Source organism: Physella acuta, unplaced genomic scaffold (assembly GCF_028476545.2).
Source record: "Physella acuta isolate Inbredline_101_S28 unplaced genomic scaffold, ASM2847654v3 ptg000902l, whole genome shotgun sequence".
NCBI classification, from domain to species: Eukaryota; Metazoa; Mollusca; class Gastropoda; family Physidae; genus Physella; species Physella acuta.
This window is the reverse complement of record NW_026732419.1, coordinates 295,595-322,883: the sequence shown is the minus strand read 5'-3', so window position 1 is coordinate 322,883 and position 27,289 is coordinate 295,595. Positions and strand designations below refer to the sequence as shown.

The window sequence follows — 27,289 nt, the reverse complement described above, 5'->3', positions numbered from 1 at the left end:
GCAGTCATACCTAGAGCTGACACTGACTTGATTCATGTCACACCTAGAGCTGACACTGACTTGATTCATGTTAGCTTTGTAGTTATAGTGTATTATAGAGTATAGTGGTTGAGTGCCTGGTGGTTGCTTAATCACAAACCTAATTTTGATGGCCTTTGATGCAAGGATAGACAATGAAATATTTGCGAGCATTAATTTTAAAAAGGGAATGGGTATTTAAGGCCAAAAACTTGTAGAGCTATCTTACTTCATCTCTTAAAAAAAAAAAAAAATTATTTATTTATATTTCATACATTTTTCTTCAGATGTAAAAAAATTAATTCTATTTTTCTTTTCTACACACAGTTTCAAATTGTTATGGATGAAGAAATTCCTCTTCTGCGCACATTCCGGGCAGAACTTGCCAAAAGGTCATCCATGCTGCTGGATGAGGACATGAGGGAGTACTTCACTCACCAGTTTGAGGGTCCAGTTCCCTCAAAGACCAGCTACGGCACGGTGCCAGAACAAACCTACACCAGCTCGCTGGTGATCAAACCAGAGTCCACCATGTCGGCCGAGCTGGCTGAGTTCTCAACGACAATAAAACTCCAGCCCAGGACGCCGCAGAAGGAAGCTTCTACACCTGCGGGTAGGCAGGCTGTGGCGGACTTCTCAGCCACACTCAAGGCCATGGAGAACTCTTCCACTATGGTGACGTCTAGCTCGGGTAAAACAATTTCCTTAATATCTGGACCAGCGTCAGAGCACAAGGCTCTAGAGCAGTCAGTTGTCACAGTCAAGAAAGAGGAGGTGGGGACTCGGGGCCAGATCCTGCATGTGACGGCCGTCCTCAACCCACACACATCACAGAAAGTGACTTTAGTCGAAGCCTTACAGCTGGGTCTCATAGACCCCAAGACAAAGACATATATTGACCCTTCAACCCGGCAGAGAATGTCTTTAGAACAAGGGGCCAAGAAAGGGTACATGGACGAGGTCCTGCTGAAACAGTTGACCTCCCCCTGCGGACTAATTGACCCTCAGACTGGACAAGAGATGTCTTTGATTGAGGGGATACAGAAAAAATTGTACGACCCCAGCAGTAACACGTTTACTGACGCAACAACAGGGGAGGTAGTCTCTGTGTTGGAAGCTGTTTCAAGGGGGATAATTTCAGAGTCGTGTTCCAGGCTGTTAGCTGGTGAACAGCTTGAGCTAACATCGGTGGTCCGCACGCAGGCGGTGTTCAACAGCTCCGAGCTTGCGAAGACTGGTTCTGGACTGAGTCTTGGTAAAGTCATAGAAAAGGGTCTGTACAGTGAGATGACTGGGAAGGTGGCTGACCCTCTGTCTGGCATGGAGCTGACTATCATGGAGGCTGTCGAGAAAGGCTACATCAACCCAGAGTACCAGGAAGTGGAGGACCCAACCACTGGCAACTACATCACGCTAACAGAGGCTGTGAGAGATGGGATCATTGACCCATTCAAAGGCACGTTCAGCCATGAAGCAAGTAACCAAAAACTGTCTTTGTCTGCTGCCATGAAGAAAGGCTGTCTGAAGACAGCGACTTCCCTGTCTGATCACATAGCGCAAGGGAATTTGACAGAAGATGGCAGAGTGTTTGACCCTGTCACTGGTCAGATCATGACTCTAGCTGAAGCTATAAACAGTGGCATTGTTAGCAAGGATAAGAAGTGTATCATTGACCCTAACACAGAGGAAGAGTTGTCTATTGAAGAAGCAATTAACAAAGGGTTAATGACACCTACAGGAGAATTCATTGACCCTAATGATAACACCCACCATTCTGTTCTAGACGCCATCAAGCTTGGCATTGTCAAACTACTGCATGAAGATGTTGAGTTCTCTAGAATGGGGGTTAAAGATCCCAGAACTTCAGAGGTGGTCACGCTCTCTGAAGCTTTAAAGCGTGGCATCATCACATCTCAAGGTACCTACGTTGACAGCAGAACTGGAAGAGAGATCAGCCTACAGCAGGCAGCAAACTCCGGGCTTGTAGACAGGACTCTTGTCAAGGACTTGAACAAGCCTACCAGTTTAAGAGATGCCCAAGGCAGAAACCTATCCATAGCTGAAGCACTTCAGAGAGGCATCCTGGACCCCCAGACAGGATGTGTTGAGAAACCAAGAACCAAAGAGAAGCTGACCATGCAGGAAGCTACCTCTGCTGGCATCATCAATGCTGTGGATGCCACAAACATTCTGGGCCTCATCAGCCCCATGATGACAACAACAACTGTCTTCACTCAGATTGAAACGGCTTCAAGACCATCTGAAGCAATGACTTTCTCACAAGCTGTTTCCCAGGGGTATCTGAATGAAAGAACCGGATTTTTCAAAGACCCCAGGACCAATGAAATCATGAAACTTGAAGTAGCTGTTCAAAGAGGGCTTTTGAGATTATCCTCTGAATGGCCTGAGGCGCCTTCTTTGTCTCAACAGTTTGATGAGATTGATTCCAGAACTCAGAGAATCGTCTCAGAGACTTTCATGACCCTCCAGTCTGGAGACAAGACCAAAAATATTCCAATACAGCCTGGCTCCAAAACTCACGAGTCCAGCTACATGACCAAAACAGACAACCACTACTCCTTCACAACCACCTCCCTGGCCAAGCCTCTCCTGATGCAGTCGGTCATCTCAGAGACCAGAGAGATCACACTCAAGTCTGTCATAGACAGGAGGACTGGCAGGGAACTGGATGTGGAAGACGCCATCAAGAGGAAGATCATCAACCTGGACAATGGTCAGTACACTGACCCCCTGACTGGGGAAACTATGACACTGAATAAAGCTATTGAAAAGGGCTACATAAAAGCTGAAGAGCTCTCAGGAAGCCAGAAAGAGGGCGCTGCTGTCAAGGAAACCAGAGCGTTCTCCATTGTTGGTGTCCTTGACCCCAAGACAAAGAAACGGCTAACTGTAGGTCAAGCAATAGCTGACGGAATACTTGACCAATCTAAAGGTGTCTACAATGATACAGACACATTAGGTAGAACAAAACCAATCAAGATAAGCGAAGCTATAGAAAAAGGCTTGGTTATTGTGGAAGATATTGGGGACTATGCAGTGGGACCTGAGTCTGTCCTGAGAGAAACTAAATCTTACATTCTGAGAACAGTCCTGCATCCTGTGACAAGGAAACACCTGAGTATTGCTGACGCTATAGCTGAAGGCATAATTAATGAGTCTGAGGGATTGTACATCAACACCTTGACAGGTGAGAAGATACCCATCCACGAGGCTATAGAGAGAGGCTACATCTTTGCACAGCTGGCCTCCGTCAAGACAGACGTGGATACTAGCGTCAATAGAATCACCACCACAAAGCTGACAACACTGTCAGTGACAGCGGTGGTTGATCCACGCACTGGCAAGCTCATCTCCGTGGCCAAGGCAGTTGAGGAGAACATTCTGGACCAGGTCAGGGGCGTGTACACCAATCCCCAGACAGGGGAGTCCATGACGCTGAGCGACGCCATGGACAAGAGACTGGTCCTGGCGGAGTCACCAGAGTCACAGTCTGAGGACCCGCTGGTGAGGGCAGAAATCTCCAGTATACACATCTCTGACGACCATGAGCAAACAGACACTACGCTAATTGAAGAGGTCCATTCAGAGACTGTGACCATGAGCATTAGTAGCGTCATCCATCCAAAGACCATGGAGATGATCTCCTACGACCAGGCAGTGCAGTCTGGCGTCTTAGACGTGAAGAAAGGAATCTACAAAAACCCAGGTACTTTAGAGTCCATGTCCATCACAGCAGCTATGGAGAAAGGCTTGATTCACGGAGAGGTCACATCCAAAAGACGGGAGGAAGAGACATTGAGAAGCACTGTGTCTGCCCAAACACCATCAGTTCCACTCAAAGATATCACATCTGTCTTTGACCCAAGGACTAAAACAACCGTCTCGTATGACAAAGCTCTCAAAGATGGAATTATAAATCCTGATAAAGGCACTTACTACAACCCAGTGACCAGGACTGAAATGGATTTGAGCAGGGCTAAGGCCATGGGGTACCTTCTAGAGTCTAAAGCGTCCAATGCTGCTCAGCTTGAGCAGTCCCTTGAAGAACAAAACCTTCTTGAGGCCCAGCTCTCAACGCCCCGTGTGCCCAAAGATACCAACAAGCCCTGGTCAAAGATTGACATGGAAATGGAGAAAACATTTAATGAACCTAAGGGTGACTTGTCCCCTGCTACTGAAGTCCTCCATTACACAACTGATGTTGAAGCACCTGATGCTACAAACAAATCTAATGTGGATGCTACAAACAAATCTAATGTGGATGCAACTAACCAATCTAAAGCAACCAAACCTGAACCATCTAGCCAGGCAGCAGTGAGAGGCTCAGAAGGAATGTCCTACGTCAGTGCTGTCAAACTTGGGCTGGTCAACCCTGAGACTGGAAGAGTCAGGGATCCTAAATCTGGTGACTGGCTGACCCTGCAGGAAGCTATTGATAGAAAAATACTGGACAAGAACCAGCCAGCACTGGATGACCCAACCACAGGGAAGTCCCTTTCACTGAGTGAGTGTATCAGGAGAAACATCATCAGTCCAACTGCTGGACAGATGGACACAAGGAAAGCAGAACAGGCTGGCTTTTCTGACAGTGCCCAACCCCAAGTGACCCAGGCTGTACATACACATAATTTAATTGATGCCGTTTCAAGCGGTCTTTACAATGTCATCACTGGTAAATTCCTGGAGCCTGTCTCAGGCCAGCGTTACACCCTGCAGGAGTCTCTAGACAGGGGAACCATTGATGGGGAAATGGTGACAGTGAGAGACACCCTGAGTGGGGAGAGGATCCCATTGAGTTCAGCCATGAAGAAAGGTCTGATCAATGGCAGCCGTGGTGATGTGTATGATTCTGCTCAGAAGACAACGCTCCCCTTAACCGTGGCTATAGAGAGAGGGCTCATTGAGAACAGGTTGGATGCCAGCTCTGGTTCCATTCTTGACAGCAAAACTGGACAGCAGGTTCCACTAAGGAAGGCAATAAATGACGGAGACCTGAAATCTGATGCTGTTGTGGTTGTTGATTCCAGCACAGGGGAGAAAATGTCGCTACAAGAAGCCAAGTCCAAGGGGCTTGTGGATAAAACTGGATCAGTTGTTGACAAGAAAACTGGGAAGAAAATGTCCCCACAAGATGCCTTAAAGCTGGGGCTTATGGCTATAGCTGGAGCTCCTGTCATGGCTGGGAAGATGGTGGTAGATGCAGTCAAAGACAGAACCAGCAAACCACCAGTTAGCAAAACAGTTGAGTCAAAGACTGAAATGACAATATCTTCCAGGGCTGTGATGACACCAGGTGCAGCTAATGTACCTGAAGACCCCAAAAAGACCATAACCATCAAAAGGGCAACTGCACCAGGTTCACCAGAGACTGGCCTGGTGGGCAAGTCTATCACCATCACAGTTGACCCAGGAACACCGGACTTTATCACATCCGCCAAAGCTGGAGAGCCGGTCACCCTCACATTCCACCAGGCTCCACAGCCAGTATCCAAACAGCAGACATTCACTTCCTCAACCCAAGCCGCGCCCATCCAGGGCAAGTACAGCGAGACCATAGAAATCAAAACCGTGTCCATGGACTCCCCTAAAACTATTGTACTCACCCCCGGTTCACCCTACATTACATCCACACCAGTGGAGAAATCACCAGCTGCCATCAGCTCTGTGACCAAAACTTTCCAGATCAACACCAAAGATGTGACGGAGTCTGTGTACTCACCACACAGTGGGGACCTTCAGACCAGGACATTCAAAGAGGCTTCAATGAAAAACCTGGCCATCGACTGGGAATCAGGAACAGTGATTGACCAGTTGACCGGGGATCAGATGACAGTCACTGAGGCTGTACAGAAAGGCCTGCTGGATTCTGAAGTGGTGGAAGACCTAGCTAGGAAATCTACACCTGTTTTCCACACCACTCCACAGATTGAGATAGACTGGGATCATGGAACCATCTCCGACCAGACCACAGGTCAGAGCTACACCATAGAGAGAGCCCTCCAGAGTGGTTTGATTGACATGCCCACAGCCTCAGCTCTGGCCTCCGTCACTGAGACCAGCACAGCCCTAGCATCAGAAAAACCAGGCAAGGCTACTCGATCTGTTGAACCTTACACACTGAACCAAGCAGTCAAGGAGGGGAATTACAATACCAGCACTGGTAAAATCATAGACCCATCAACAGGTCAACAAATGTCAGTGAAAGAGGCTCTGGCTAGAAATGTTATAGATGGGGCGTCATCGACAGTCATAGATCCCCAAACAGGTCACCAATCATCCTTACAAGCAGCTATAAATAACAAAGTGTTTGACCCACTCAAAGGGGAACTGATACATGTTGGCTCAAAGGAAAGGATCACATTACAAGATGCAGACATCCAAGGACTCATTCCAGACCAAACATCAGAAGGTGCACCCTTCACACAAAAATTCTCACCCAAACCTTTAACACTGAAAGATGCCATCTCTAAAGGTTACATTGATGAGGATAAAGGAACCTTCAGAGATCCTCAAACTGGTGAAGTTGTCTCTATAGTTACAGCCATTCAGCGTGGGCTCATCTCTTCCTCTGCTGCTTCAGCACCTCCTCCAGTTGCACCTAAACCAAAAAGCCCTCAAAAACAATCAGTGCAAGAAAGTGTCAAAGTCCTGCAGGAAGAAACAGTCACTGTGAGAAAACGACCAGCAGATCGTCCAACTGCTGATGATGCCAAGAGGTTATCCTTTGCTGAGGCTTTAGACATGGGCTTGATAAACCTAGAGGAGAAACAGTTCACAGACCCCAACTCTGGCCAGAGGATAGCCTTGCTGGACGCCATCAGAGATCAGCTGATTGACACTGCCACACCGGCAGAGCCTTATGAAAGTCATGGCGTCAGTCTGACTGCCGCGGTGGACGAGGGTCTGTTTGATGACAAGAGGGGAGTGTTCCATGACGTCAGTACAGGGGAGGAGCTAACATTCCATGAAGCTGTGGACCAGGGTAAAATTGATGGTAATTTCACTGTTTATGATGTCAAGACAGGCGAGATTTTCTCCCTTGAGGAAGGGATTGATGAAGGCAGAATAGACCCCAAGTCTGGAAAGTTCATTGATGAAGAAACTGGTAAAAAGATGACATTGGGTGAAGCAGTAAAGTTTGGAGCTTTAGCCATTGTTGGAGCTCCATTCGCAGCTGCCATCGCTGCTAAAGAATCCTTTGATGAACTCATGGAGAGCAAGAGAAAGAAAGATGTTGTGTCCGCTGATGAAGAATCCACTGGTCTGTCATTCCAAGCCACGACAGTGCGACGTATGTCAGCGAACATGCTGGAAGTGACACAACTGCAGCAAAGCGTTCCAGCATCTGAGGCGTCTGACGCCATGACTCTGCATGAGGCCATCTCTAGCGGCTACCTCAACCCTAAAACAGGAGTCTTCACAGACCCCAACTCTAACAAACAAATGGAGGTCAGCGACGCCATTATGGGTGGTCTTATACAAAAAGACTCTGCCATTCTCAAAGATCCCCAGACAGGGAAGCCAGTGAACCTTCAAGATGCTTTACGACAAGGTGTCATGGATGACAATGGTCACATCGTTGACCCCAAAACTGGACATGCTAAAAATCTTGACCTGTGTATCAAGGATGGGACTTTGCAAGAAGTTGCCACACCTGCAGCAAAGGATGCTGTCAGCATCTTCTCTAAGACCACAGAGACCATCCACGTCGATGGTGTGTACGACCCTCTGTCCAATTGCCATGTGCCTTTAGATGAAGCCATCAGCAGAGGCATTGTCAGCCTGGAGGATGGAGTGTATGAGAATGTTGTCACGGGGGAGAAGATGCCAATAACTGAGGCAGCTAACGAAGGCTTGATTAAAGGACTGGTTGTGGAGAAGATATCAACAAAAGAAGAGATCAAAGCTGGGCATGTTGCTGAAGTTGCTTTTTCAGAGAAGAGGATGCTGCAGGTTGATGCAGTGAAGGACACACTGACTGGGGAAAACCTGCCACTGTTGGAAGCTGTCAGGCAGGGTATTATAGATGAAGAGGTGACATACTTCAGGGACACTGAATACGACTCACTGATACCCATGGATGTGGCAATAGAGAAAGGTCTTGTGGTTGCCAGGGTGCTGGATTCAGATGCAGATATAGAGGACATGTATCGTAAGGACACTATAGTACAGTCAACTTCCTTTAAAGTTGATGCTGTGGTTGATCCTGGGACTGATATTGAGATGCCAGTCTCGCAGGCTGTAGAGAAGGGCATTTTAAATATGTCCAGCGGCACCTTGACCAACAGCAGGACAGGGGAGACAATGTCTATCAGTGATGCTCTCAAAGAAGGATTACTTAAAGGGAGAGAAGTCAGTCCGAGCCATGTGGAATCAGCTCATGTGAAACCTAAAGGATTTGGTAGGGAGGTGTATGACCCTGAGACTGAAGATTATCTCTCCTGGAACGACGCTGTCAGGAAAGGTCTCATTGACCCATCTGAGGGGTTGTATCACATCTCCGAGCAGGAGCCCATCTCCATAGTGCAAGGAGAAAAGGAAGGCATGATTGTGAAGCAGGCGGTGGGGAAATCCATCCAAGAAAAAGCATGTGATATTACATCTGTGTATGATCCTCTGAGAGATGAGCATGTGAGCATTAACGAGGCTGTGGCGTCGGGACTCCTGGACTTGAAGTCAGGGACCTACAATGATCCCGCCAGCTTGGATCCCATCCCTGTACAGCAGGCCTACGACCAGGGACTGATTAAAGGCAAAGTCAAAGAGAACCTGGCAACAGGCACGGTTGTCATTGGGGACTATAAAGTCAAGTCAGCTGTGGACACTAGGAAAAACAACTCAGTCAGTGGCAAGGATGCTCTGTTGATGGGGATCCTGGACAAGAAAAACAAGCAGTACATTGACAAAAAAACTGGCCAGAAGATGAGCATTCCAGAAGCTGTGAAACGTGGTTTTGTGATTCTGGAATCTGAGGTGCCGGAACCTGTGGTCACTACAGTCAAGCAGAAGACAATGACCATCACGGCTGTAGTTGACCCGGTATCTGGGGAAGAGATAACCATGGGAGAGGCCATTGGTCAGGGAATATTTGACCCAGAGCAAGGTGAGATCATCAACACGCAAACAGGAGAGCACATCTCTTTGGACAAGGCAATTGACATGGGGCTCATCAGTGCTGAGGTGGTGGAGGATGAGCAAGCAAAAGAGATTGTTGTCATCAATGGCGTGCTGATCACAGAGGTCACGAACCCACAAACTGGGAAGCCGATACCCATTGCAGACGCAATTAAACAAGGAATTCTGGACAAAGACAAAGGAGTTTACCAGGATCCTTCTGGTCCTGTTTCTCTCAGAGATGCCCTTAGGTATGGTCTGATTGAAGGTAAAGACACTGCTGAAGTTGGACTTTCAGAGCAGAAAAAAGAGGATGCTAAACAGATAAGCATCAGGAAAGTGTACGACCCAACCAGCGGGCAGAACATCGGCCTGGCTGAGGCCATAGAGCGAGGACTGGTGGATGAGAACTGCACTGTGTACAGCAACCCTGTCACAGGGGTCCCCATGATGATTGATGATGCCATGAAGGAAGGCTTGGTTGAAGGCACCGTCCAGACTGTTTCCAAATCTCAGACGACCGTCACCTCCAAGAAACCAGCCAGCTCCCACAACATCACAGGTGTCATTGACACAGAGACAGGTAGGGAGTTGAGTGTGGAGGAGGCCATTGACCAGGGGATCCTGGACCCATCAGGGAAATACACTGACACTCTCACTGGTGATGTCATCTCTCTAGCTGAAGCCATGAAGCTTGGTTTGGTGGTCTCAGAAAAGATTAACAAATCTCCACAGTCGAGTATCATTGCAGAACAACGAGAAACTGGAGAGTATGTCACATTCAGAGACGCCATGAGGTTTGGACTTATTGACCCCAACACCGGTACTTTTTTAGATGAAGCCTCCCAGAAGATGTATCCAATAGATGAAGCTGTACGGACCGGACTGGTCGTTGCATCTGATGGGAGGCCATTTGAATACAAAGGTGTGGGGGAATCTGGAGTGACTTACAGCTTCAAGAACGCTCTTCAGACTGGGATCATAGATCCAGAGACATGCCTTTTCTATGACAGCATCGTGGGGGACACCATCTCCATTGAAGCGGCCTTAGAGAAGGGATACCTTTCACCAATAGCAGGGACGTATGGCGCCAGAGCTGTTGGAGAATCTGTCGTCATCTTGAAGGATGGTGTGGCACCAAGCGCTGCCTCCAATGTGGAAGAAATTCTGGACTCTAAAACTGGTGAGAAGCTGAGCCTGACCGAGGCAGAAAAGAGGGGGCTTATCTCTGTGGTGGGGAGTGAAGAGAAGATCTCCCTGCATGAAGCTATTCAAGGTGGGCTGGTGGACAGTGACACAGGGCTGTACCATGACCCAGTGTCAGGGGACTCCATGCCCATAGACCAGGCTGTTCTCTGTGGCCTCATCTCCTGTGAAGAAAACGGCAATGACATTGTAGATTATAAGAATGGAGACATTTCCAGCTACGGTCATGTGAATGGGTCAGAATCTATGAACCTAGCTGCAGCCATCAGCCAGGGTTACATTGACACGGCTACCTGCAGCTACACAGATCCCAACACACAAGAGACCCTGTCAGTCACGCAGGCCATTCAGAAGGGCCTGCTCAAACCCACACTGACTGTAAGGGAAGCTCAGGAGACAGAAGAACCAGAGGAGGGGAGAAGAGACACTGTACAGGCTACTAAACTCCCCACCAAAGTGGATTCTAAAATGGGTCCAAAAATAACCCCCAAAGATGGTAAAACAACCCCTGGTATTTCTCAAAAAGAAACAGTAAAAAGCTCAAAATATGGAAGTTCAACATCAACAACAACAGTTGATTCTAAAATGGGTCCAAAAATAACCCCCAAAGACGGTAAAACAACCCCTGCTATTTCTCAGAAAGAAATTGTAAAAAATTTGCAACCAGAAAGGTCCACTCCAACCACAGTTGATTCTAAATCAGGTCCAAAGGATGGAAAAACCCCTGGCATTTCTCAGAAAGAGACCATCTCAAGTTTAAAACAAGGAAGCACCACATCAGCAACACCAGTTGATTCTAAATCAGGTCCAAAAGTAGCCCCAAGGGATGGAAAAACCCCTGGTATTTCTCAGAAAGAGACCATCTCAAATTTGAAACAAGGAAGCGCCACATCAACAACACCAGTTGATTCTAAATCAGGTCCAAAAGTAGCCCCAAGAGATGGAAAAACCCCTGGTATTTCTCAGAAAGAGACCATCTCAAATTTGAAACAAGGAAGTGCCACATCAACAACACCAGTTGATTCTAAATCAGGTCCAAAAGTAGCCCCAAGAGATGTAAAAACCCCTGGTATTTCTCAGAAAGAGACCATCTCAAATTTGAAACAAGGAAGTTCCACATCAACAACAGCTGTTGATTCTAAATCAGGTCCAAAAGTATCCCCCAAAGACAGCAAAACCTCAGGTATCCCCCAGAAAGAGTCAGTAAAAAGTGTGAAAAAAGGCAGCTCCACTCCAGCTTCTTCAGTACATGAAGCATCAGATGAAGATGAAGATGGATCATCCTCTCCTGCAGTCAGAAGAGACATTGCTGACACCTTCAGGCAAGATCACCCAGATGATTCTGATCAAACTGCTGCCTCACCAGATGACTCAACTGTGTCTGGGATCTCCAAGAGAGAGAAAGCTAAAGGAACCAGTTCAAAGATACCAAAAAGCAGATCACCCACAAGAAGGGGGAGTACGCCAAGAGAAATAAGCAACGGAGTCTCCGAGCAGACCAGTCTCAGTCAGGAGAACGGCCACGCTGATGCTGAATGTTTGAGTTCATCAGGTTCACCATCACCACCCACTACACCAGTAAGTAACCCTGCTTTATCTCTTGACTTACTTTCTCTCAATGTGTTCATTGATTTTTTTTTACCCCAATTTTCCAAAGATTTATCTTTTGTTTTAAATTTTGTTTAAGAAATAAATGTCAATATATTTTCCAAACGTTTGTTTATTTTTCATGTTAGAATCAATGTATATGTTTCTCCTCCCCCATGATTTATGTATTAGAATACATGTTCATGTTTAGTTTGATATACCAATCATGGATGAGTATATGTTTCTATGGTTGCCGCCACTGTTGCTATGCCATGTTTATTGATGGATTTTATAAGAAAATTTATGTATACCAAACTTTTTAGATCCCCAATTATTTATGTTTTGATGTTTTATTTATTATTTTTTTGGTTTTTTGTTCTCTTCTGTTGCTATTTATTATTTTTAAATTCTATGTTTAAAAACTACGATGGTAAACTATTTACATAATATGCTTCATTGATGAACATGTTATACATAGGTTACAGAATTATTACAAATTAACCTTTGAGAATGTTTTCTTGTTTAAATTTTTTGTTTCTCAACATGCCAACAGCAGGTAAAATTAAGGAGAATTCTGAACTAAGAATTCTTTTGTATGCCAAGTTTTTTAACTTTGATTTTTTTTTCTCCACCTTTCATTGCTCTTCTTGCAGGATTCTAGTCACACCATTCCTCTTCCCTCTGTTGATAAGGTTAGTGTAAATTGTGCTGTGAGTGCCGAAGAGCATTCAGTTGAAGGTAGTAGTTGTGGTGGTCAAGAAAGGGAGGCGGGTAGTTCTTTTTACAATGATGGTGTGTGGGACCAAAAAACTGGTGGCAAGGAAAAACTGGTGATACAGACTCAACCTTCAAATGGTGACACAGGTTTTGATGCTAGGGAAAATGTTCATCAAGGCAAGGAAAAACTGGTGACACTGGCTCAATTTTCTCATGGTGACATTGATTTTGATGCCAGAGAAGGCAACGAAAAACTGGTGACACAGGCTCAACCTTCTGATGGTGACACAGGTTTTGATACCAGAGAAAGTGTTCATCAAGGCAAGGAAAAACTGGGGACACTGGCTCAAGCTTCAAATGGTGACACAGATATTGAGAACACTGAAAGACTTTCACTTCAGGCAAAAAAAATATCTTTTAGTGAAGATACAACTGTGATAAAATTGTGTAGTAATCTGGACAGCCTTAACTCAAACCTAGACAGTGCTAGTCAATTGAATGAACAGTTAACCACTAAAGACTTGCAGCTTATCTCACAGAAAAAGCCATTTGCTACTTTACAGAGCACTCCAACAGCTGATGATGCCTCTACAGCTCAAGTCTCTATTCCATCTGAACAAATTACCTCCCATGTTGGCAAGAGAGAGAGCAAAAGATTTTCTTTCAGTGATGATTATCTCCAGGATGAAGACTACCATACCCTTCTGACATCATACACTAAGAATGTTCTAAAGAACTTCTGGCACACTGCCACTGAGAAGGTGGTCCACCCTAAGAGAGGCACCAAACTAGGACTACAGGAAGCTTTAGGCTGTTCTGTGCTGCCTAGGATTCTTCAAGTGAAACAGTTTCAGGAGGAAGAGCCAGTCAGCATAACAGATGCTCTGGCTTCTGGGCAGATTGACCGTAAGACTGGAAGAGTTGTTGACATGAATTCTGGAGGAGTCTTGACTCTGTATGAGGCTATTTCCCAAGGTCTTGTTGTGGTCAGCTCCGTGGGTGATAAGGTCCATGATGAGCACATGATTGGCTGTTTGAGACGGGAGCTTGGTCCCGGGCTGCTTGATGCCGTGACCAATGGTGAGGCCACTATGACGATTCACGTTCTCGATCTGAAATCTGGGAAGAGGTACCCCCTACCTGAAGCAATAACACATTCACTTTTTGACCCTGAGACAGCTCAGGTGAAAGACAGCATCAGCGACCAGTGGCTGAGCTGGGAGCAGGCTGCGCAGACAGGCCTGCTGTACGACTCCAAGCCCCTCTCTCTACACCAGACTGTTTTATCACCCAAGTTCCATCGTAAGCTGCAGAGTTTCATCAACGTCACACCAGAGGGTGGCCAGAACCTGACACTGACGGAGATGATTGATAAAAATTTGATTGATGTCACAAAGAAAGAAGTCTTTGATGTCAGACAGGACCTGTGGTTGTCAGTGGAGGAGGCCATTTTTGAGAACATTATCGACCCTGTACAAAACACGTACTATCACAACACTCTTGACACTGTCATGTCGCTGTGTGACGCCATTGAGGCTGGACTCATCAGTGACCACGGTGAGGGAGATGTATCTTTCTCAAGCTTTACTGACCTGACAAGTATGGAAGATATTGACAAAGATAATTTTCCCATGACTGTGTATGAAGCTATTGAGAATGATCTCCTAGATGAAGAAACTAGTGAGGTCTTTGTCGGGGATGAAAAGATGCCATTTGAAACAGCTTATGAAAGAAGTTTTATAACACCGGATAGAACATTCATTGTTGAGCGCAGTACTGGTCTGACGTATGATTTCAAGGAATCTATTGACATTGGTATGGTTGAGGTGTCAACTGGCTCAATGATTGACACTTCCTCAGGCGAGAAGTATCCTTTGGTGAAAGCCAAAGAGAAAGGGCTGGTGCGCAATACTCCAAGACCTTTCCTGGAACTGTCTGTTGCCGCAGAGTATGGTATCCTTGATTTTGATGAGAGGAGGATCATAGATCCACAAACCAAGAAGTCTTTAACAATAACCCAAGCCATTGCTGATGGCATCATAGACCCAGCATCCAACCTAACCCAGCATGATGGGAGAAACATCACCCTGCAGGAGGCCATAACAGATGGTATTCTGAACATTGACACTCTAGACCTGCTGCTGCCTGGAGGAAAGCTGCAGTCCATCTCTGACTGCATGGGAGTACCAAAGTCCTACACATCCAGGAGAAGAAGCTCAGTCATGGGGAGGAAGTGCAGCTTAACCTTGGATGAAGCTATCAACAGTGGCATCTATGATCCAGTGTCCAACTCTGTCATGTCCAGAGAGGGTTTCCTCTCACTTTCTAAAGCACTAAATGCCGGGCTGATACACGGTGATTCTCTTGTTAGAGATCCTTACAGTGGGGATATTCTGTCCTTAAAGGAAGCTCTTGATAAAAGGCTGCTTGATCCAGAATCTGGCAAAATGATTGACTCTTCAGGTATGCCTATCGCATTGAACTTTGCCTTAGAGAAAGGTCTAATTCTCAAGTCCAAGGCACCATTACATCTGTCCCTATCTGAAACACTGGATGAGGGGCTCTTCAATGTTGCCTCCAATCTTTTTGTCAACCCTGACTCTAATGAAGAAATCGATTTTGTCACTGCCTTAGAGCAGGGGATTGTGGATGTTGACCTGATCAGAGTGCGAGACACCAAAACTGGTTCAGTGCTCACCTTGGAGGCTGCTGTGGACAAGGGAATCTTAGATCTTGAGGCGGGGGTGTGTGTGAATACATTTGATGGGGAGAAGTACAACATAGTTGATGGGCTTGATAAAGGCATCATTGTAGACACCACAAGCCAGCCAGCCATGTCTTTGCTGGAAGCAATTGATGAAAATCTGGTGGATGTCTCCAAGTGTTTGTTCAAAGATCCAGTCGGGCAGTACCAGATGAATCTTAAAGACGCATTGGAATCTAATCTGATGGATCGCATGTCTATATCTATTAGGGACGTGAATTCAAAAACATTACTGACAATTGATGGTGCAATAAGCCAAGGCTTGGTAGATCCAGAAACTGGGGGATTTAGAAGCTACAAAGGAGACGAGGGCCTGACTTTTGAAGAAGCCTTTGAGAACTGTCTCATATTTTCGGATGCTTTCGTCCCAGACAAGAGCCTGCTTGAGGCCGTTAAACAAGGCTTGTACAACTGGAAGACTGGCAAGTTCATTGACCCTTCAACAGGTCGGGTCAGGAGTCTGAGGGATATGGTGGCGGAGGGGATCTCAGACCCTGACACCTTGCTCATTCTGGACAGTAAGAAGAAGAAACTTCTGACATTCAGTGAGGCCACGGATCAGAAAATTTTAGACACAAAAGTGGGAATGGTCTTAGACACTGAGACTAATGAGTTGCTGAATTTAAGAGAGGCAATGGATAGGGGCTTGTTGCAAGAGAATATTAAAAACATTTCTCTGTCTCTACAACAAGCAGTTGATGCTGGCCTGCTGCAGAAAAATTATGGTAAAATAATGGACCCGTTATCCCGCCGGTCTTTGACCATAGAGAAAGCCACTGAGATAGGCTTGGCTGATGTTTCACAACTTCTTGTCAGTGTCAACGAGAACAGGAAGTACATGTTTTTAGATGAAGCCATGCATGAAGGCATTGTGTTTGTGGACGATGATAAACTGGTTTATTCTAGAACTGGCATTTCACATGATTTCGTGTCAGCTTTCAACAAAAATATTTTGATTGAGATCCCAAAAGGTGGTTTTCTTCTCGGGGATGTCGTCTCCTCTGGTCTGTATGATGAGAGTAACCTGAGGTTCGTTGATCCACTGACTGGCAAAAGGTTGACCTTAGCTGAAGCTATTAAAAGTGGGGTCATCAATGAAGAGAAACCTCAAGTGGCTGTTCCTGAAATTGGGGTGTTTTCCCTTAAACAGGCAATAGATAAAGGTTTGATAGACCCTCACACAGGGAACTACATTGCCTCGAATACGCCTTTAACTCTTACAGAAGCTGTTGTGACCAAACGTTTGTTGATTGCCCAGAATAAACAAACTGAGGAGGAGTTTAGGAGGTCCATGTCTTCCTTGGACAGCTTTGAACACCTGCCCTCACCATCTGAGCCATGCTCATCATCCATTTCACCACATTCTTCCTTAACAGTGCTCTCCAAGGACACGGAGAGTTCCATGGAGGTTGATTCTTCCAGTTCCAGTCAAATGGCAGGAAGTTTGAGGTGTGAGCCTGATGTGCTGGACAGTGGATCCAGTGAAGACGAGGACACCACGCTCAGCTGCTGCAGTAATGCTGAGATCAACACAGACACCATGGACTTGGACTTCACTGATCTGGCTCAGCATTACACAGGTGATCCCTTGTTGGATGGAGAGAACTTCTCTCAGAACTTGAACAAAATTCCCAACCTCTACACTGTAGCTGGCATTGTCAACAAGTCGTACATGGATGATTACACAAAATCTGATGAAAGCTTAGCCAGCCATTCTAGTCCAAGTTTGGACAATAAATTTATCCGGGATCTGTCGAGCAATGCTTCTCAAATTTCTATAGACAGTCCTCCCACCTCCCGTAAGCTGCCTGAGGATTTGAATATTAGCTTCACAGAGAGTGAAGCATCACTTCCAGTAACATTTGACATGGATGAGGATACACGTGATATGAATCTCAGAGTGTACTACGAGCGCAGTCAGAGCTCCTGTAGTGACAGCATCCATAAGAATGCTAAAGAAAAGGTTGAAGCGTACTTGAAGGCTGAGAGAAGCCACAGCACCAATGATCTTGAGGACCATTATGAGAACTATGCAGCTTCCAGGAAAGAGGAGTTGATGAGAGACTTGCAGTCCAGATGGAGCCCCCCAGCTGATGAACTGTCGGCTTCTCTTGATTCATTGCTCCAGGACGCCATCAGGAAACAGCTGATTGAGGAGAAACCCTTGTCTTTGTTTAACTCTGTTGAGAAAGGAGTCTATGATGATATCAGTTCCTGTTTCTGTGACCCTGAAACTGGTCGTATTCTTAATCTCTGGGAGGCTGTAGACTCCGGTCTTGTAAATGATTCAATCAAGGAGGTGATATCATCAAATACTGAACAGCCCATGACCTTAAAAGAAGCCATCAGTGCTGGTGTTATAGATGCAGAGAGAGGAAAGTTCTTAGATCACAGCACTGGAACTGTTCTCACACTTAAGCAGGCACGGGATGTGGGTCTTATTTTCAAGGAAAAGTACAGTCCCAGAAACACTGTAGAAATCCATGTGGAGGACATGTCTGATTATGGCAGGAGGAAGATTGAAGATGCTTTCTCTAGCGGTATCTTACATCGCTCAAATTCTCAGGTTATTGATCCTGATTCCGTCCAGGGTATAACTCTTCGCAGGGCTGCTAGCATGGGTCTTATTGATCTGAAGACTGGAGACTTTAAGAACCCTCAGACAGGGGAAACAATGTCCCTGGCTTCTGCTGTTGAGAGAGGATATATTCTAAGTCCTAAGGGCCTCTCGTTGTACAGTGCAGTAGACCAGGGGCTGTACTTTGAGTTCTCTGGACAGTTTGTTCACCCTGATACAGGTGCAGTGAAGTGCCTGCAAGAGATGATTGCTGACAGTGTCATCACAGGCCAGCACCCGGAGATCAGGGACACCATGCAGGACAGCATCATCACCCTTGGGGACGCCATTAAGAAAAACATGGTTGATGCTCAGAAGGGCGTCTTCATTCAGCCCAGCTCTAGAGAAACCATCAACTTCAAGGAAGCCATTTCAGCTGGTTTGATCATTAGCACCAGTACGAGAGAGGGTTTGCAGGATCCACTAAAACAAGTGCCTTCCAGCCCTGGATTAGACATCTACAGACAGACATCCATGTCTCCAGGCTCCAGTGGTAGAAGCTCTCCGTTTATATCCATCAGCAGACTTATGACACCTGAAATTCAGCGCCAGCCAGTGGCTGAAAGTAATGCCAACAAAGGTGGCTCGTCTGTTAGATTGACTCCTGTCACAGATGTAGAATCTCTCACCCAGAAACAAAACTGGGCAGCTGACAAAACTAACCAACCTTTCAACACAGTACCAGTTAGAGATAATGATGGGGAAATAGCTGGTGTTGGTTTACAGTTTTTTGAGCACCTGAAAGAGATATCCTTACAGACAGATGGTGCACACAAGTTCAGTGAACATAAGGAAAGTGAGGCATTAAAAACCAGTACAGAGTCAGGAAAAGATGACTTTGTTTCAGATTTAGACTCCAGCGCAGAAGTTTCAGACAGTGACTCGGACAACGACAACTCGCAGTCATCACTGCTCAACACAACAGTCATCAGCACGTCACATGCTAGCACACCTCCGGAACCAGCTCCATCAGATGAGGTCCAGGGCAGACTTTTTGATGCAAACCTCAGCAGCAGTGACAGTCAAGGAACTCCCAACATCAAGGTTTCAGATCTTCAAGGAAATATCATAGAGGAACTCAGTATTGATTCTACAAAACTAGACTCTGTGAATGGGAATATTTTACAAGAAACAAAACTTGCAAATAACAATGACAGTAGTGGTATAGACATCAAAGAAGCCACTAGCAAAGATAAAGCAATGGGCTTGTGTCAACCAGGAATAAATCACCAACAGAATGGGTCATCTTCTAATGGGGAGCAACCAAAGACTTTAGTAAATCTCAAAGAAAACAAGGCCATTAATGGTGATGTTAATCAATGTGTAAAACATGAAACTTCACTTGAGGATGTTGATGGAAAGTTAACCAAAGAACAGTTGATAAACAAATACCAGAATGGGCTTGATAAAGTTGCCTCAAAGTTGGACTCTGAAGCAGCTAAGAGTAAGTTAATACCTGGGCACAAACAAGCTGATGAAGGCAGCCAACTCTACACAGATAAAATATTGAACAAAGAATTGGACATGGAGGCAGGAGTTGTTTTCCATGCTGATAATGTCGTAGCCAAGTTAGATGAGAAGTGGAAGGTGAAAACAAAAGTACAAAATGAGAAGGAACTGGCCAGTGGTGCTGACAAGAATGGTGTGAGTTTTACAGACACTATTCCATTAGTAAAAGATGTTCATCAACATCAGAAGATTGGTAATGGTCAGTTGGTGGATGATGCTAAGCCAGGAAAAGCTGCTGGTGATGAAGACAAGAGAAGCCAGGATATTTCTGCTGATTCTGTAAATCTTGAGGAACCTGTTAGGGTGGTAGATGAGGGAAAGAAATCACCTTCACAGAGAGATGATGTAAGAAGTGATGTTGTTACTGTACGGCGGTCAGTTGATACACATGTGACAATGTGTGTCAGTGGAGAAACACACAATGACCAACAGGAGTCTGACAGCAATCTAAAGGTTAAACTAAGTCTTGGTCATGTTTCATCTGATAAACCTGAACAATTAACGAAGGATGTTGCATCTGATAAATCTCATTTAACTAAGGATATTTCATCTGATAAACCTCAACAGTTAACTAAGGATGTTTCATCTGATAAACCTCAACAATTAACTAAGGATATTTCATCTGATAAATCTCAACAATTAGCTAAGGATGTTTCATCTGATAAATCTCAACAATTAACTAAGGATGTTTCATCAGATAAATCTCAACAATTAGCTAAGGATGTTTCATCTGATAAATCTCAACAATTAACTAAGGATGTTTCATCAGATAAATCTCAACAGTTAACTAAGGATGTTTCATCTGATAAATCTCAACAATTAACTAAGGATGTTTCATCTGATAAACCTCAACAATTAGCTAAGGATGTTTCATCTGATAAATCTCAACAATTAGCTAAGGATGTTTCATCTGATAAATCTCAACAATTAACTAAGGATGTTTCATCAGATAAATCTCAACAGTTAACTAAGGATGTTTCATCTGATAAATCTCAACAATTAACTAAGGATGTTTCATCTGATAAATCTCAACAATTAACTAAGGATGTTGCAGCAGATAAACCTCAACAATTAACTAAGGATGTTGCAGCAGATAAACCTCAACAATTAACTAAAGATGTTTCATCTGATAAATCTCAACAATTAACTAAGGATGGTTCATCTGATAAATCTCAACTATTAACTAAGGATGTTTTACCTGATAAATCTCAACAATTATCTAAGGGTGTTTTATCTGATAAACAATTAACTAAGGATATTTCATTTGATAAATCTCAACAATTAACTAAGGATGGTTCATCTGATAAACCTCAACAATTAACTAAGGATATTTCATCTGATAAACTTCAACAATCAACAAGAGATGCCACATCACAGGGCAAGTCTACTGACTCTGAAAGCAATAGAAGACCACACACCTCTGGTACTGTTAGTCCCACTGGCATACATGTAAGTCAGTCTAGTGAAGAACTACAAGATCAAACATCTCCAACCTTCACCAAGGCTGAGGATGCTCAGATGCCAATAAGACAGCAGGAGAAACCTGACCACCCATCTGGTGATGCTCAAACATCTCTAGACACTCACCTACCCACACCACTTGAGAGTCTAGGTGCACTGTCCAAGGAAGAAACTGGGAGTGACAATGACATGACACTAGCCACAAATGTTGAAGCTAAAATAAAACCTAAAATCCCAAAGAAACCAGTGCTGAAGTCACCATCAGATGGCAAGCCTGCAGATGCCAAGCATGAAGAAGTTAAGCTCACAGATGGGAAAGATGTTAGTGCTCCTGGTAAAGGCCTTGATGCAGTAGTGGCTTCTGATGCTCAGAAAGAATCTGTTTACCTGGGTAACACAGAGCTAGCTCAAGGACAACACATTGGTGTTAAACTCAACAAGAAATCTTCAGTTCTAGCTTCAAATGTTCCCAATGATGTCCCATCAGCCCCCACTGAAATAGATGGAGTCTCTCAGTCAACTTCCATTAAAAAGCCCTCAGAGATCAAAACAACTGATAAGACACAAGTGATTGATGAGGATGTTCCAGAGAATGAAAACCAAAGAGAAGGAATATCCTATGTAGAGAAAGAGCTGTTTGGATCTAAGGATAAAGTTGGGACGCAACATGTGAAACCTGTCAGTGTGGGTTCTGCTGACCCTGAGGAATCTAGACAATCTCTAGCCATTGGGCATTCAGGAATTAAAGATACAGCCACTTTTTCTGTGGTGTCTGATACAAGCAAACCAGAAGACATTGATGGAGTTTCACATGCAGCAACAGGAGATGGGTCAGCCACAAAGGCTGTCAGGCCTGCAGTTAGTGGGAAACCTGCTATAGCACCAAAACCAACAGTAGGGCCAAAACCAGAAATAGTGCAAAAACCAGAGGTGGTACAAAAACCAGAGGTGGTACAAAAACCAGAGGATGTACAAAAGCATAAAGTGCAAAAACCAGATTCTGTACAAAAACCAGATTCTGTACAAAAACCAGATTCTGTACAAAAACCAGAGACTGTACAAAAACCAGAGACTGTACAAAAACCAGAGACTGTACAAAAACCACAGGCACAAAAACCAGATTCTGTACAAAAACCAGAGGCAGTACAAAAACCAGAGGCTGTACAAAAACCAGATTCTGTACAAAAACCACAGGTACAAAAACCAGGGGCTCTACAAAAACCAGATTCTGTACAAAAACCAGATTCTGTACAAAAACCACAGGTACAAAAACCAGGGGCTCTACAAAAACCAGATTCTGTACAAAAACCAGATTCTGTACAAAAACCAGAGGCTGTACAAAAACTAGAGGCTGTACAAAAACCAGAGACTGTACAAAAACCAGAGGCTGTACAAAAACCAGATTCTGTACAAAAACCAGATTCTGTACAAAAACCAAATACTGTTCAAAAACCAGATTCTGTACAAAAACCAGATTCTGTACAAAAACCAGATTCTATACAAAAACCAGATTCTGTACAAAAACCACAGGTACAAAAACCAGATTCTGTACAAAAACCACAGGTACAAAAACCAGATACTGTACAAAAACCAGATGCAGTACAAAAACCAGATACTGTACAAAAACCAGATTCTTTACAAAAACCAGATACTGTACAAAAACCAGATTCTGTAGAAAAACCAGATGTAGTACAAAAACAGAGTGTGGTACAAAAACATGTGCCAGCACAGCCAAGCAGTACCAGTGCTAAAGAAGAAAGTGATCAGCTGCCATTGTGTCCAGAAAGCTATTCAGCTGGTCTACAAACTCCTGGAGCAGATTCTCCAAGAACTACTCCACATTCTGCCCATGATAGAAAGTCAGACATTCCAGAACAAGTGGCTGGTGAGGACAGAATTAAGGATGGCTTGGACAAGTTTTCATCTCAACCAATGCCACAACCACATGCAAGCAAAAGTTCCCAGTCTCCCAGTGCAGATGATGTGGAATCAGAGAAGTTACATGGGGATTCTTCTAGTGATGTTCCTACAGCAAACAAACTTGAGATATCCAAAGTGAGTCCTTCAATGTCATTTAGTGACAGCTCACAGGCTGATGAGATCAACAGCTGTGAGGGTCAGTTTGTTGTACAGGGGGTTCAAAGGTCAAGACAGTCAGGAGGTGTTCTCATACAACCTAAAGAGGAGAGTGTTGGAGACACGTACAGTCCAAACTTAGACAAGTCTGTGAGGACTGAAGGAAAAGATGTTCTGCTGACACCTTCAGCTATAGCTGGGGAGAAATCTGTTGGCAGTACATCAGATACACAGCATGGCATTCATTCTTCAGATAAATTCAAACCAATTCTTTCAGATGGAGCTATGTCATCCAGTGTTGATCCTGATGATGTCTGGAGCTCAGGTTCTAATTTATTCAGTGCTCAATTAGCAACAAAAGGTGGCCCCACAGATTCAACTAATGGTCCATCTGTTTCCACTGGTGACCTAATAGTTTCAGCAACTGGCCAAACAACTACATCCAATGGCCCATCAGCTTTAAGTGGTGGCCAAATAACTACAAGTGGCCCATCTACTTTAAGTGGTAGACAAACAACTACAGCCAGTGGCCCATTAGCTTTAAGTGGTAGCCAAACAACTACATCCAGTGGCCCATCTGCTTTAAGTGGTGGCCCAATAACTACAAGTGGCCAAACAACTAGAAACAGTGGCCCACCAGCTATATCTGATATCTCTTCAGCACCTTCTGATGGCACTAAACAAACCACCAGTGACTTGTTGATTCCCAAAGATTCCCAAAAACCACTGAAAACATTAGACAATGAAACAGATGAGTCTAAGCAAGTAACTGAGACTGAGATGGAACATGACAAAAAGTCTGGCCCTATCCACTTGCCACAGATCAAGAGGGATCTCCAGGACAGTGATACAGGCAAGGATCTATCTGGTACACATGTGACACTAGGGATACAGAGGAAGGTTGTAGCCAAAGCAGGACTGGTTATAGAAGCTGATGTTGATGAAGACTTGTCTGATGTGCTCATGCAAAATGTGGATGTTAGAAAAAACAGAAAGTTTGAGACAAGCGGAGTCTTGACTAATCCATCAGATGTTGAGGGGTCCAGTTATGAAGCTATTGCGTCTTCAGGGAAATTAAGTAAGGATTTGAAGATAAAGCAAGAAGTTCAAAAACCAAGCAATACTGATTTGAGAGATATTGATAATTTGTATGAAAATAGTATAAAAGAACCTGTTCTACTGAATGAACAAGGTGTTTATGAAGTACCTAAGGATGCTTCTGCTAAACGAAACACTCTACTGAGTCAAAATCTCTCACAAAGTTCAAGTGAAGAAATGTCAGAAGAAACAACAGAGTCTATCCTGAAAGATCAGCGTGATGGGAGGAGGTTGAGTAAGTCTAAAGCAGGACACAGGGTCAGGTTCAAGGATGTTTCTCCTGATGTGGAATACAGCTCTGGCAGTGAGAGTTCCCTGGGCAGGGCAGCAGTAGAGGAGGGTGGAGATCTTGCTGGAGAACAACCACAAGTCCACAAGCCTCAAGATGGAGAAAACTCTCAGGCAGGATTCTTGCAGGGTCTCCCCACATCTGAAGCACCAGGATTCTTGCAGGGTCTCCCCACATCCGAAGCACCAGGATCCCTGCAGCGTGAGAGGATCAAGCGGCTGGGTTTCACCACGGAGCAGGTCATGACGCTGGGGTCGCCCTCGTCGTCCACTTCATCCTTTGAGGAGAGGGAAGCTGGCACGCCGGAGCTTGAGGCCCTGAGGCTGACTGACAAGCTGTTCAAGCTCAATCTGAAAGCCGGAGTCACTGCACGAGACAGACGCAAGGTACCTTGCATGTCTGGAAGTGGAGTTATCCCACTTGGATGCCGCCTGCTATTTGCATGAATGAACCAAATGAGCCAGAATTATCCTGATATGTATACGCTAGTGCTAGCTAGATAAGTGAATTAATGATAAACAGATGCATGGATTTCTTAACATAATACTAGAACAAGATATTGAAAATACGAAATGAGAAGTTTTTGAGTAAATAATTATTGCATGGTATGTACTAATAAAACCTGTTTGTATCTAATGATGAAGTAACAACTAAAAATGCAGCTTGCAATTTAGTCATAACTCAGGGGAACCTTACAATAATGAAGGTAGTTTAAAACAGAAAATGTTAGAAAATGGAAAGATGTATCCTACATGGACCATACGTGTTGTTCAAACAGTTGTTTATTTTCTAACCGCACACAAAAGTTGTGTAAACAGTGTGTAGAAACATTGCACTATATGAGTCACTTAATTTTTTTTTTCCTAACAATTTTAATTTTGTTATACCATCTGACTTCTCTTTATTTTTTTTGTGTAGGATTACTTTCAACCAATGCTTCTGTTGTAACATTATAGCATGCTTGCTCATTCAAATACTTTTGTTTCATGTGTCAAATTTTGATCCATTTTTTTAAGTTCATTTTTTTTATGTTTGCATTACTTTGTACTTTGATCCATCTTATGTTTCATATTGCATGGAAGTAAATTGTTCCATTACTTTTTTGATCCATGTTTTGACACAGCATGTGAAAAGATGTTTTAATCCTTGAAACAAGACATCATAACTCTGTGATGTTTAAGGTGCATGATGTTGCTGATGTTTGGGGCTATATTGTTATTGGTGTTTTAACTACCACATACTGACTCTTGCACTTTTTTTCAGATTTCTTAAAATACATTTAAGGATATCTACAATTATATATTATTTTGTATTATAGATTAGTAATGAAATTTGGTATATATTACAGCAACATAAATATTTTGCTCCCAAAATAATAAAAACTTTTACTAAATCTAAATATAAATAATGAGAAAAATTCATTAGAGTCAACTAATTTCATCCAAAAAACTTATATTGTTAGTTTATTCATGTTTTTGATTAAGAGTCTAATTAACAATATTATCAATCACAGGGTCGTATGGGAGACTCGTATGAAAAAATCATACAAGACATTGCATCAGAGCTAGAAAATCTCCAGAAGTTTGAGCAGACACTGAAGGAAGACTGCCAGATGGGAGATGAGGCAAAGAAAATCTTGGCTCAACTTCAAAGCCATAAGGTAGTTATTGTGTTAGTGTAGATATTCAAAGCCATAAGGTAGTTACTGTGTTAGTGTAGATATTCAAAGCCATAAGGTAGTTATTGTGTTAGTGTAGATAGTCAAAGCCATAAGGTAGTTACTGTGTTAGTGTAGATATTCAAAGCCATAAGGTAGTTACTGTGAAGAGTATCTGTTAGTTTAGACACACTGTCAGCTCATATTTCATTGAATATAACGTTTGAAGTAACATATTCACTCGTAAGTCCTTATTTTTTAAACATATGATTGAAATTTGTGTACATAAGCAAAACAACAAAGTATAACTTCTGACATTATCATTTTTTGGGTTAAGGTTATGTTTAGGTCTAGGGGCTGTGCGAGGGTTAGGGTAGTGTTACTAGCAAAACCTTTGTTTCAATATCAAGAGCCTGTATTTGTGGATATACTTATTTTTGGATGCATTAGAGAGCCATGGCAACAAGCTAGATTAGTATGTTAACTGTGGCAACTTGCCAGATTTGTATGTTAACAACTACCAATCTTGATACTTACAGCTGATACACGAAGACATCTTGAGCCACCAGCAACCAATCCTGTCCCTGATCTACCAAGCGGAACAGCTGACCGAGCACTACCAGGAGGAGCTGGCACCAGAGCAGGTCACAGACTTGGCAGCAGAGGCCGCTGGTCTCAAGAAGGCTTTAGAAAAAGTGAGATTTATTTTTCTAACACAAAAAACTAAACAAACATTGGTAGCATCAGTGTTATTATCATGTTTTATCTTAACACCTTTGATCTTTTACACAAAGAATGTTTCTTTAGCTTTATCCTTGCAGACTCTACAGTACTAGTGATTGTTTTTATTTTTTTTATAAAAGCTCATACAGAAAGTTAAAAAAAAAATTACTTATACTTTAATTTTCCTTCAAATTATCTTTGTTGATTTATGTAAGTGTTCAACCATTGCATATTTAAAAGTGTAAGCTTTGTTTTTTAAGATTATCAAGACCTCAAACAATATCACTATAAATATTATGTTTTTAAGTTTGTCAAGACCTCCGAGAATTATACCACACAAATTTTGTTTTTAAGATTGTCAAGACCTCAGACAATTATACCACACACATTTTGTTTTTAAGATTGTCAAGACCTCAGACAATTATACCACAC

General features: G+C 43.8%; 1 protein-coding gene across 13 annotated transcripts in view; it reads left to right on the top strand.

Annotated features, from left to right (window-relative positions):
• Positions 1 to 27,289, top strand: part of LOC131953051 (uncharacterized) — a 192,351-nt gene that overhangs the window by 115,536 nt on the left and 49,526 nt on the right. For all 13 annotated transcript variants that reach the window (XM_059316055.1, XM_059316063.1, XM_059316059.1 and 10 more), the window contains 4 exons: positions 346 to 11,937; positions 12,600 to 24,863; positions 25,991 to 26,137; positions 26,674 to 26,829. In XM_059316055.1, coding sequence (XP_059172038.1) covers positions 346 to 11,937; positions 12,600 to 24,863; positions 25,991 to 26,137; positions 26,674 to 26,829 — 24,159 coding nt within the window. The remainder of the gene's footprint in view (positions 1 to 345; positions 11,938 to 12,599; positions 24,864 to 25,990; positions 26,138 to 26,673; positions 26,830 to 27,289) is intronic.